This window comes from Etheostoma cragini, chromosome 17 (assembly GCF_013103735.1).
Source record: "Etheostoma cragini isolate CJK2018 chromosome 17, CSU_Ecrag_1.0, whole genome shotgun sequence".
Taxonomy (NCBI): Eukaryota; Metazoa; Chordata; class Actinopteri; order Perciformes; family Percidae; genus Etheostoma; species Etheostoma cragini.
This window is the reverse complement of record NC_048423.1, coordinates 7,918,988-7,932,045: the sequence shown is the minus strand read 5'-3', so window position 1 is coordinate 7,932,045 and position 13,058 is coordinate 7,918,988. Positions and strand designations below refer to the sequence as shown.

The 13,058-nt window shown below is 42.4% G+C and overlaps 1 protein-coding gene across 32 annotated transcripts in view; it reads left to right on the top strand.

The window, feature by feature from the left end:
* The window catches only part of ank3a (ankyrin 3a), a 124,912-nt gene that overhangs the window by 100,310 nt on the left and 11,544 nt on the right, over positions 1–13,058 (top strand). For 25 of the 32 annotated variants that reach the window (XR_004660198.1, XM_034898714.1, XM_034898723.1 and 22 more), the window contains 6 exons: positions 225–453; positions 605–730; positions 1,695–1,817; positions 2,353–2,379; positions 4,303–4,384; positions 5,655–12,875. Coding sequence is in view for 31 of the 32 variants with exons in the window: in XM_034898714.1 (XP_034754605.1) it covers positions 225–453; positions 605–730; positions 1,695–1,817; positions 2,353–2,379; positions 4,303–4,384; positions 5,655–12,875 (7,808 nt within the window). In the remaining variant the exon portion in view is untranslated. The remainder of the gene's footprint in view (positions 1–224; positions 454–604; positions 731–1,694; positions 1,818–2,352; positions 2,380–4,302; positions 4,385–5,654; positions 12,876–13,058) is intronic. The other 7 variants (XM_034898734.1, XM_034898736.1, XM_034898737.1 and 4 more) reach the window with 2 other exon arrangements.

The window sequence follows — 13,058 nt, the reverse complement described above, 5'->3', positions numbered from 1 at the left end:
ACTAACAATGTTACACGTCCTTTGTTGAGGCATGCTTTCAAAGTCCCCTCAGCAAGTGAACTTTTTGGTAGGCAAAGTCATAAATTCTCATTTTAACTAGATTGGTATCATGTGACAAGTGTGCAGCCTGATATTATTAGGCAAATTCTTCACTTGGTTAACTTCAAGATTTGTTATTTTCTTTTCTGTGTTTCCCCCCCTCTCATCTCCTCTCTCCTCCACAGGTTCTGGCTCGCAGACTGTCACCAGATTCCTGAGACGGTGAGTCTAGCGTCTCAGTTATACCGGGAGCTGATCTGCGTGCCGTACCTGGCCAAGTTTGTGGTGTTCGCCAAGATGAATGACGCCGTTGAGGCTCGGCTGCGCTGCTTCTGCATGACAGACGATAAGGTGGACAAGACCCTTGAGCAGCAGGAGAACTTTGAGGAAGTGGCCCGGAGCAAAGATATTGAGGTGGAGTTGCGGGTTCATGTGGAGAAAAACAAAACGACAAATGAAAATAACATAATTATGTTATTGAAATGCATTTTACAGTTTTATCAACCAGGTCTCCGGAATGTGTTTAAGCTGTGTTACTTTATTTTTGGTCAATGAACTTCTGTAGGTTCTCGAGGGAAAGCCTATCCACGTGGACTGCTATGGTAACCTGTCCCCTCTCACCAAAAGTGGGCAGCAGCTGGTTTTTAACTTCTACTCCTTCAAGGAAAACAGACTTCCTTTCAATGTGAAGGTATTAAATGTATCCCTCCTATCACCCTCTCTCCCTGCTAGCGTTTTCCGTTTATGTTATTCACTCTGGTCTCCCTTGTAAATGTGCTTTGCGGATTAAAATATGTCTCAGAATTATCAGAATTGAAGATGATTCCGATCATCATGTCAGATCTTCCTCTAATAATTGGCTGACATTCACAGCAATAGCAAATTTCTTTTGCAGTGGATGTTGCTTAGAGCTACACACTGTAACTTAATTTTTGTCCTAGTCTTTTGGCATGCCGACAAATGATTAATTAAATTAAATTTGCTTGTTAGATTCATACATTTATGGCACTTACCCACTGCTAGTGAGCTCGGATCGGCTCGGCCAGGGTGCCCCGTACTCCTTTTTCCATTGCAGATTGCAGGAAACTGCTGTGACCTAACGCGACACACACAGAACGCTTAAGGTGTGTTGTTTTTTAATTCTCGACATGTGGCTGAAGCCACAGCAAGAAGGCATACTGTATTTAGATTAGTAAAAAGTTGGAGGCAGCAAAAAAAACAACACCGGTGGCTAAACTATTTAAAAATGGTGGGTTTGTTCAGTCTGTCGCTAGCAATGACAACGCAGTGATTAGTAACTATTCTCTCCGACCAATTAGTAGTCTGCAGGTTTTTACGTCACCTGTTGATACAACCTCAGCTTGTTTGAAACCTCAACTGAGGGGATACAAAAAAAAAGATATCTGTTGGCAGGTACCGGGGACTTTTTTTTAAAATGGAAAAGCAAAAAAGGCAAGTATAGTCAAGGCTTATACTTGAGCAGGATCCATGTAATGGAATAACAGCTTGATATACAATATGACAATTGTCAAAATTAGGACTGTACAATAAGTTTGGATTGAAAAAAAGGTAATAAGGAAGAAAAGCTCCCGCATTTTCCACCAGTCTTTTCTTAAAGAATTTCTCTTGATGCTTCTCTTTGCTGTCCACTACAGATCAGAGATATGGGCCAGGAGCCATGTGGACGCCTCTCTTTCCTGAGAGAGCCAAAATCCAGTAAAGGCCTTCCACAGACTGCCATATGCAATTTGAATATCACACTGCCAACCCACAAGAAGGTAGGATCACCATGTTTGAATACCTCATCCTGTTAGGCCATATCATATCATCTACTTGTAAATAAAATTAAAAATACAGAAAGCGATGTTGTCCTGACATCAAGAAGAGCCATTGAAGTTCATTTGGTCTAGAAAGGATTGCCTGCTGCTTGTGTCTTTTATTAGTGTTAAAGCCTGTGCCAGTCATAAGACCCCACAACGTACACATGCAGCCGCACATGCACATTGTGCTTTGTTCTATTGCCTGGCTCAATGTGGGTGCAGAAGAATAATGCAAAAAGACAACTCTTCTCATTTGTTTGTTTGTTGTGGTATTGATTGATCACAAGAAACTGAAATGATTTTGCTTATGCTTTTGTTATTTTGCTGTTTATTTTGTATTAATCCATTAGATTATTTCTGATGCCTTTTGTTGTTTTTGCTGCTCCATTTTCATCCCCTGAATTTTATTTCCACCTTCCCGCTCACTATAACGCCCCTGCTCTCCACTGTGTCATCTCTCTCCTCTCCTGCAATGCATCTTGGAATACCACAGGATATGGAGTCTGATCCTGATGATGAGGTAAAACAGATTCTTCATCATCACATGGAACTGCTTCTTCTTTGTCTTCCTTTCTGTTGGCTTTACTGCAGATGCTGTAGTAAATATGCGTATTGCAGATATTTTGTCTCTGTATAGTACCTTGGTGTGAAAGATGCCTACAACTGCTTTTTTACACAGCTATGTCATTGCTGAAGTGACCCCATGTAGTGCATGAGTGGAAATGGCAGTTGTTTTAATCAGCGAGGATTTATTTATTGTCATTCATCCAAAAGTGCAGTGTGCTACACCTCAGCTTGTTTTTCATCTCTATCTTCCTTTCCATACATGTCCAACAGGAAATCCCCATGTCTCCATCCTTACTGTTAACTCAAAGAAAGATTCACACAGACTATGATACCTTTTGTCAGCTAAAGATGAAAGCATAACGCATATTCTCATTTTTCTACTTAGTCATGGTTTTATTATATTTGGGGTTTCCCTTCTTTACCCTTGGCTTGTGTGTAACAGAGACAACTAACTCTCTCAGGTAGATGCCACAACAGTTAAAGGAGATAAGACTGTTTTGTGTTCAAGTCCTTACATTATATGTAGTGACCAACAGTGGTGGAAGATCCTTTACTTAAATAAAAGTAAAAGCTCTTATACACCAGTGTAGAAGTATTCTTTTACAAGTAAAAGTCCTAAATTCAAACTTTTGCTTAAGTAGAAGTACAAAAGTATTAGCATCAAAATATAATCAAAGTACCGAAAGTTAAAGTACATGGCCCATTTAGAATACTATAATTATAATATTGAATTATAATTATTAACAAAAATTATTATTATTAATGTATTCATCACTTTAATATTGCCGCTGGTAATGGTGGAACTCATTTCATTACTTTATAATGCTGGCTAATTTAATCTATAACAACACATTATCACTTATTCGTTGATTATATTTTATATTAATAATCTGAATAAAAAGTATAAAGTATCAGGGAATAATTATACTCAAGTAAAGTACAAGTTCCTCAAAATTGTACTTTAGTACACTACTTGAGTAAATGCACTTAGTTAGATTCCACCACTGGTGATAATGTGCAATATTCTCTTCTACATAAGTATATCAACCCACTTGGCAGTCAGAATTGATAATAATAATCTAATACTTGACCAGGATTATTAGACCCAGATGATGTTTAGGGACAGCATGTTTTAACGCTTAGTGCCAACATAAAAAATAATATTCCAACAATAACCTTACCTTGCAGCTGCAGTATGATTATGGTATGGTGAAGGTTAGGCAACTTGATTAAGGATTGCAAAAAGTTTTGGTTAAAAAGCAACATTGATTATCGGAAAAGAACAGAAAAACTTTGATCACTGGCATGAAAGATGGACACACATCACGCCAACCTCTAGACATTTACATTTTGCCTTGTTACATAAAGGCCCGCACACATATTAACTGCATTGATACTGAATTATACTGTAAATCGTCTGATGCAAAATTGTCCAATTTGAACACAATTTCTCGAGACTGGGCTGAATATGTACCACTATCCTATATATTGAAATTGATCTTCATGATAAGACGACATTTATTTGACACATCGGACCAAACTGGTAGTGGGATTTTGCCTGTGCTCAACTTTTACTGGAGTAGGCCATACAGACAGAGCACATATTGTCCGTAGTTATGACATTAAGAAATGCAGTGAGTGAAGAGATGCAGGGAAACAGTCCATTACTCTCCAGAGGAGACATTACAGTACACCTGCAGTGCCTCCTTGTGCCAGTACTAACAGCATGTGCTGATTCACTAAAAAACAGGACAATATTCATGCACTGCGGTATCTAGTTAACATTATTATTTAGACCTAATTATGATAGATCAGAATCACACTTCACCATATTTTTTATGTTAAAGCATCTTTTGTTCTTTTTTGTTTGTTTCAGACTGAAAAGCCAGAACGACGTCATACCTTTGCCTCCTTAGCTTTGCGTAAGCGCTACAGCTATTTGACCGACCCAGCAGCGAGTGAGTTTGTCATTTTTACTTATATTAAATTTTTAATTGATTTCAGATATTTATGTGATTTTAATTAGTTTTAGTGTCTAAAGGTCCCTTTATACAGTGTACATCTTTTCTTTCATATAGCCATAGTACAGAAAGACATCTACCTGAAAACTTGTTCATTAATCATTTATTCTGTTCACCTGACACATACTCTTTGATCATCTGTCATTCATCAAACATTTGCATGGTTTACTGTGTGTTACGCTTTGCTTACCCACCCCATGTTGACAAAACGTCTCCCTGTTTCAACTGTTATGTTATTTTACAATTGTGGAAACACTGGGAACCAATGTCTGTCTCATCATTTATTATTTGAACAAGAAATGTTTTGATTCATGTCAAATAAAAATATCGTTTTGAATTGTTCTCATTCTTTCAGTGACCATTTCACTCTTATTGGCTTTATGATTGTGTGCGGCTGTGTATTTTAGTGATGTAACAGGTTGCACTTTACATTAACTTGATTCATGTTAGAGCAAGCATGTTAGGGGCTTTCATACTAAACTTTGTGTATTATCAGGACACAGAAGTTTTACAAATGCCAAGGTGTTGGTTGTGTTTTGATTTATTATTCCAGCCTTGTTCATCCAATAAAGATTTAAAATATATCCATAGGTATTACTTGAGAAATGTTTTTAAACTGGAAACAGAGACAATTCAAAATTGCAGGGCATACTGGACAGGCATGAATGGCTGATTTACTGATTTACTTTTTGTAAAGTGCAACCTCATATTTTAAGTCATGACCGAGCAAGTAAAGTGATATTTCTTTATTGATTGTATACACTTGTGGGGTCATCTCTGGCATTGATAATTAACCAAATGAAAGAATAAAGACATGTCAATCAAACATGTACAGTAAAAGGCACTGTTGCAAGGAGGCAAATAGCACATCAAAAGTCAATGGAATTGTGTTTTTTGGTTATGTCATTTTTTTGTGAATTCTACCATTTGTCAAGCATTTTGTTCCTATACATGCTCTGTTCTTTATTGGGTGTATTTTGTCATTACTCGCTGATTTTAGACCATCATATGTCATATCATCCTGTTTTTTTTTTAATAGGGGCCTTTTGGACATTTCATGTATAGAAATTTGTCTTTCTGCTGTGAATAATGCTGTTTCTGACTGACTCAAATTTCTCTTTCTGGTTTTTATGTTTTATTTCAAATTATTTTCTGTTACACTTTCTGTTTACTTCCTTATTGCTTTTGATTTAAATTATTGTTAAAGAAACAACTGATCGAAGCTCGCCGAGAACACAGCCTACTAGCTACCCTCACAAACCTGTCTTTTCAACGAGATCTTATCAGGCGTGGTCGCCTGTTCCTGTCGCCGTCCCTAGTCAAGCCAAGTCTGGGTTTGGCTCACTCTCCAGTTCGTCATCCAACACACCATCTGCCTCTCCATTAAAGTCTGTCTGGTCCATCAACTCTGCCTCTCCCATAAAGACCAACATCCCCGGATCACCTGCCTCTTCTGTAAAGTCAGTTAGTGACGTGGCCTCTCCCATCCGAACTTACAGAACCATCTCCTCTCCTATTAAAACTGTAGTCCAGCAATCCCCGTACCCAGTCCAGGTCAGCCATAGTCCCCTGGCCTCACCAGGTAAAAGCGCCCCAGATCCTATATCTATAAAAGGGCTGGCAGCATTGTCTGCAAGGACGTCCCCTATAACAGTCTCTGTAGGAGGAAGCCCTCTTCTTGAGAGAACATCGATAAGCATGACCCCACCAACCTCTCCCAAATCTTCTCTGAGTATGTTCAGTTTACCCCTGCCATACAAGACCGTTATGGGGGGCTCTAGTGGCACAGCATCTTCCTCCTCTCCCATAAAAACAGTCCCTGGTCTCTCCTCTGTGCGTTCCTTTGCCCAGGATGTCACTGGCCCTGCAAGAAATCTGTTCTCCTCTCTTTCGTCGCCCCTTAAATCCAACACCCCTCCAAGTGCTGCAGCTCTGATCAATGGAACTGTGTCGCCTACACAGTACCGTTCTTCATCTCCAACATCTCTTCTCACAAGCAGTCTTCAAGAGAGAATACAAGCAACCACAAATGCTGCAACTACAAGTGTTAATGCAGCCTTTGATGAGGTTGAAAAAACTTTCAATTCTTGTTCTGCAGGCTATGGCACCTTGAAGTCCATGTCCTCTTCGGCATCCTCCTCATATCAGTCCATTAGATCATCAGCTTCTAATTCCCTTTATGTCTCTCTAAGATCCCCTCCCAATGCCACAACTCCTGTAACATCTAGTACAATGACCGTTCCAGTGTACTCTGTTATTAATGTGCTGCCAGAGCCTCAGTTTAAAAGGTTACCTGAGGTGTCCAAGTCAGCTGCTGCCCTTCTGTCCCCGCGAAAGACGGTGCCCGTCGAGGTGAATACTCAGATGCAGTCTTCCTTTGCCAGAACTCTTTCCCCTATCAAAGCACCTCTTTTTTCAGCTGGCCTGAAATCAAACACCACATCACCACTGTCATCCAGCCAAGAGATTCTGAAGGATGTAGCCGAAATGAAAGAGGACTTGATACGAATGTCAGCCATTTTGCAGACAGACCCAAGTTCCACAGCCAGTAAAGGATTTCAGTCTGATTCTTCCAAAGAGGTTAGGATAGAGGACGAGGAGCCATATAGGATTGTGGAGAAAGTAAAACAAGATTTGGTAAAAGTGAGCGAAATCCTTACTAAAGATGCTGTAAAGGATGGTAGAGTTTCCCTTAAAAGGGGTTCTTTGGATGACATACACTTCTCAAAAGTACAAGTTGAACAACCACCAAGCAACTGGAGCTATCCGCCAAGATACGAGACTGTAGTTCCTCAAGCCAAATCAAAAACAATACCAGACAGAGATTTCAATCTCTCCAAAGTGGTTGACTACCTGGCCAATGATGTTGGGAGCAGCTCTTTCTCCAAAATGCATGACACTAAGCCTAAAGCAGATGAGGGCAAGAGAGAAGGAGAAGGCAAGGAAAAGCAGAAACGTGTCCTAAAACCCACTATAGCCGTTCAGGAGCACAAGCTCAAAATGCCTCCAACAAACATGCGTTCTTCAGCTTCAGACAAAGAGATCAGTAAAGTAGCAGAGGCGCTTTTTGGAGCAGACACCATGCTAGACTCCCCTGACGATATCTCGCATGAACAGGATAAAAGCCCCCTCTCAGACAGTGGCTTTGAGACCCGGAGTGAAAGGACACCCTCTGCTCCTCAGAGTGCAGAAGGCATGGGCCCCAAGGCCCTTTTCCAAGATATCCCAGTTCCCCCAATGATCACTGAAACTAGGACTGAGGTTGTTCATGTCATCAGGAGCTATGAGTCCCCAGAGGATAATAAACAACCTGCAATGGAGGATGCACATTCTGTCAGATACATTGATTCAGATTCTAAAGGGCATCAAGCTACAAGTCCAGATCAGAATAAAAGCTATTCAATAAAAGTCAGCCCTGACGAGGATCCAATGGGAAAAGGAATGAGGGTAAAGGAGGAGACTCACATCACAACCACCACTAGGATGGTTTACCATAAACCACCTGGCAAAGAATCAGCATCGGAGAGGTGTGAGGAAACCATGTCTGTGCATGACATTATGAAGGCTTTTCAGTCAGGCAAGGACCCTTCGAGAGAGCTGGCTGGACTGTTTGAACATAAGTCAGGCAATGAGGAAACATCACAAAGAGGCCTCGAAGACATCAACTCCAAACCTAAGGTTGAAAGAATAATTGAAGTTCACATTGAAAAGGGCAATAAAACAGAACCAACAGAGGTCATCATCAGAGAGACAAAAAACCATGGAGAGAAGGACATGTATTACTATCCAGGGAAAAGACAGGAAGAGGAGGAGCCTGAGGAATCACTTCCAGTGTACCTTGACTCCCCTAGAATTAACACACCCATGTCACAAGAGGAAGACAGTCGCCCTAGTTCAGCCCAACTCATTGCAGATGACTCTTACAGAACACTAAAGCTACTTAGCCAGCAATCTGTAGAGTACAATGAGGATGAATCATCAGAGCTTAGGGGAGAATCTTATAATTTTGCAGAGAAAATGCTACTCTCTGAGAAATTTGACCAGTCTCATTCTGACACAGAGGAATATCTGAGAGATAAGTCTCGCTTCCACTCACCAGACCGAAGCAGTCACAGTGAGGGTAGATCAGTTGGGCCAATGACAGAGTATGTCTTTAGGTCATCGAGAAATGTGTTCGACAAATCTGGAAGAGTGGCCAATGTTGATGATAACTTTGACAAATTGACACTTTTGCAGTATTCTTCTGAACCTGGTAGCCCAAAGCAATCAGTTTGGATGCGTGTGTCAGATAACACACAGAATAAGGAAAGAGAACAACTCATATATGAGGACAGAGTGGACAGGACTGTAAAGGAGGCAGAGGAAAAACTCAGTGAGGTATCTCAATTCTTTCGTGATAAAACAGAACAGCTCAACGATGAGCTCTCGTCTCCAGAGAAGAAATCTCGAAGACCAGACTTCAGAGAGTCACGATCAGGGCCAAGTTCTTCACACAGTAGTCCAGAGAGGCCAGCTCATAGGAATGGGGGTAGTGGGGAAGAGTGGAGTAAAGAAAGGCTAAGACACAGGTTTAGCTCCAATGACAGGAAATGTGCCAGCTTGCCCAGCAGTCCAGAAAGAAGAGTGTTACTTCAATATAGTGATTCTGACTCAAGAAAAGGTGATGCTAAATCACAGGGAAGCACAGGTGAAAGCCCTAAAGCATTTCAAATGTCATCCTCCAAAGTCAGTGCAGTGCGGCTAAAGTTTGAGCAAGAGGCTCAAAGGCAAGATAGAAGTCATCAGGGTGGCCAAAATTCAAATCCTCCTATCAGGAAACTCCAGGAAAGTAAGCTACCTGTGTATCAGGTGTTTGCTGGTGCAAACCTTCCAAAAACACCCGACAGTCCAGGAAACCAGAGAAGATGTCTAGATAGTGAAACAAATAAATTCTCACCCAAACATGAAACCAGTGGAAAAGATCAGGAAGAAAAAAAGTTATTTAAAACATGGGAGAGCCAAGATTACGGGAACTATAAACCCCAATCTCCCAAACTATCTCAGTCTTTAATCCATGATTCTATTACAGATGGCAATAATAGTGAGTCACAAAGACAAGAAACCACCAAGAAAATAATCTACACAGAATTTGTTGTGCGAGAAAGTCCAAATAGCAATGATAGTCTAAAAAAAAACTCGGAATCACAAATTCCTGTAAGAAAGCCATCTAATTTCTCCGAAAGTCACAAATCCACTACTTTAAAATTAGATGCCTCTGTTGAACCACATGAGAGGGTGGGGTCTCATATACGTACTTTAGCTAGAAATCGGTTACACAGTAGCTCTGAATCCAACAAGTCTACTCGATCACTAGGAAAAACCATAGACTCATCAGACAGTAGCCTTTCAAATGTAGTGTGTAACGGTGTTGACAGTGACCAAGCAGAGTATTTGGAGGAAGTCACTCCTGTAGTTGTCACAGAGGGTTTCAAAGATATTAAACCCTTACCTGTGTATGTTAGCATCCAAGTAGGAAAGCAGTATGAGAAAGAAACAGCCTCAGGGCAGCTGGGCACGTACAAAAAGATTGTAAGCCATGAGAGTAGAACAGTGCAAGAGACTAGGGGTGCATTTTACACTGTCAACCAAAAGCAGTGTCCATCTCCTCAAGGAAGTCCAGAAGATGACACTCTAGAACAAGTGACTTTCATGGACGGCTCTGGGAAAAGTCCTGTTACTCCTGAGACCCCCAGCTCAGAGGAAGTGAGTCTGGCCTCAAGAACACAAGACTCGGTGATAGGCTTCATGCCTGGCATGCCAAGCCCTATCCCAGAGGAGTCTGAGGAAGAAGAAGGGAAGACCTTTATCTACAAGGAGCCCTTGAGGGAAAAATCTAAGTCAGCTTTCTCAGAGAACCACAGTAGAAAACAGGATGCAGAGAGGCAGAAGTCAAAGGAGAGAAGAGTGGCTTATATAGAGTTTCCACCTCCTCCTCCTTTAGAGGCAGAGCAGTCCAAACCTGAGAAAAGGGGGTCGTGTGCTTCTTCTGAGGCAGAGACGGAAATGATGGAAGTGAACCTCCAAGAGGAACATGATCGGCATCTCTTAGCCGAGCCGATCATCAGGGTCCAGCCTCCATCCCCTATCCCCCCGGGAGCTGATAACAGTGACTCCAGTGACGATGAGTCTGTCTTCCATCCCATCCCTGTCAAAAAGTACACCTTCAAAATGAAAGAGGAGGGAGAGAAACACCAGAAACCAAAAGAATCAAAGAAAAACAGAGATAATGAGTCTGAGATCAATGGTGTTGTAAAGGAGGAGGATGCTGACTTGGAACAAAATGGCAATGACCAGTCAATCACTGACTGCTCCATAGCATCCACTGCTGAGTTCTCCCATGACACAGATGCTACTGAAGTAGACTCTTTAGATGGGTATGACCTTCAGGATGAGGATGATGGACTGAGCGAAGACCCTAAAACATCTAGTCTGTCCAATGATGGAAAAACAACCGACCGCTCATTTAGTCAGTCCAAGCTTGAAGTGATAGAGGAAGAAAAATGTGAGGAAGGGGGGGATAATGGAAAGACTAAACCCGAGACATCTTCTGCCAGTGGAGATGAAAAAGATTATACTCTTGAAGGAAGACATCCAGATAGGCAGACCTTTGCAGAAAACTACTTTGGCTACCAACTTGAAGAGGAGCTGAATTCAACCTTTAAAACTGTTGCCACCAAAGGCCTAGACTTTGACCCCTGGTCCACCAAAGGGGTTGATAACGATGGAGTTTTTGAGTCCAAAACAAAAGATGAGGAGCCCAAGCCCTTTGGTTTATCGGTGGAGGACAAATCACAGGCTACAACACCTGACACAACCCCCGCTCGAACACCGACTGATGAGAGCACACCGACTAGTGAGCCTAACCCCTTCCCTTTCCACGAAGGGAAGATGTTTGAGATGACCCGCAGTGGTGCTATTGACATGAGCAAGCGGGACTTTGTTGAAGAGAGGCTTCAGTTTTTCCAGATTGGTGAGCATTCCTCTGACCCTAAAACAGGGGAAAAGGGGAGAGGGGGCAAGATCCTGGGGGTAATTTCCTCTCAGTCAGGGGAGAGGGCCACTGTAGATGGCAAGGTTATAGATACTACCACAGACAGCAGCACAACACCAGCAGCAACAACTGCAAAATGCAGCACTGCACAGCCTGGCAGTGACACTGGCTATACCGGTACTGATGCCCCCACCTGTGAAGCCATAGCTGAGACTGCCTCCTCATGCACAATCACAGCCTCTAAGGTTGATCCCAAATTACGTACTCCTATTAAGATGGGCATAGCTGCCTCTATAACTGTGAAAAAGGACTCGGGGGATCTCGCCGATTATAAAGCTGAGATTGCAGAAGGTCAGATGGTACCAGAATACATCAGTTTAGAGGGTCAGTGTACAGAGAGCCAGTCCAGCATACACACTGAGCCCAAGTTAGAGAAAAGAGATTACCCTACTGAAAACTTCAACAACAACAATAACCTTGAGTCGTCCAGTATTCAGGCCAACTACATTCAATGTGGTAGTGTGGTGTTTAATTTGCAGTCCTCTTCTGAGCCCACTCTTCAAAAAGCTAGCAGGATAGAAACGCTGTGCTGTAGGGATTTAGAAGAAAGAGTGGAAGTACACAGCAGTCAAGAACAGGAGCAAAACACTGAAACCATTAAAGAAAGTGAAGTGAAGCAGCCCAAGTCGAGGCTTCCAGTTAAAGCATCAGGGTGGTCATTTCATACGCAGGGAAGAGCCATAGGCAAACAGAAGCCCAAACAAGCAGTGACGGTTGAGGTCAGAAAAAGAGGAGAGCCAGCCATAGCCAAAGTCGAACCCAGGTCTAGAATACCAATCAAGGATATTAAAAAGAGCAGCACCGTTGCCACAGCTATCTCACTTGTTTCAGTTCGGGTTACCTCACAGCCAACAAGAGCATTGGACACAGGGAGAGCAGCCATACAGTTGCCCTCAAGGCTGCCACTGAAAGACAGGCTTCCAGTCAGCAATGTCAAAATTGAGGGAGCATGTAGACAAGACAGACAGGAGAACCATAGTGAGGTTTGTAAGCGCACCATCGAATACTTTAAAGGCATTAGCGGGGAGACGCTAAAGTTGGTGGACCGCCTGTCAGACGAGGAGAAAAAGACGCAGACAGAGCAGTCGGAGGAAGACAGCACCTCCCGGAGCACCTCTCTGTCGGACGCCTCCCAGCCTTCCCAGCCCTCCCGCTCATCCAGGTCTGGTAGAGGTTCGAGGGCTGAGGCCGGGGCCGCGTCCGTAAGGGCAAAGGTGGCGACGACGGACAGGGCCTCCGGCAGTGAGAGGAGCAGGAGGAGTAGGCGGACTGGTGGGAAGGAGGGCAGTCAGGGACTCACAGGGTCTCGAACGCCTCCCATCGCGGAGATCAAGCCTAGTTTGTAAAACTTTCACACTATGTTTAAAATACATCTATTTATATTTATATATTTCACTTTTAGTTGCATGACATCGTTGTGATCGTTTAATGGATTGACTGGAATGCCTGTGGCATGTTTACATATTCTCTTCAGAACAGTAGCTGTCATTTAAATTTATTTTTTGTCATTGATGTACTGTG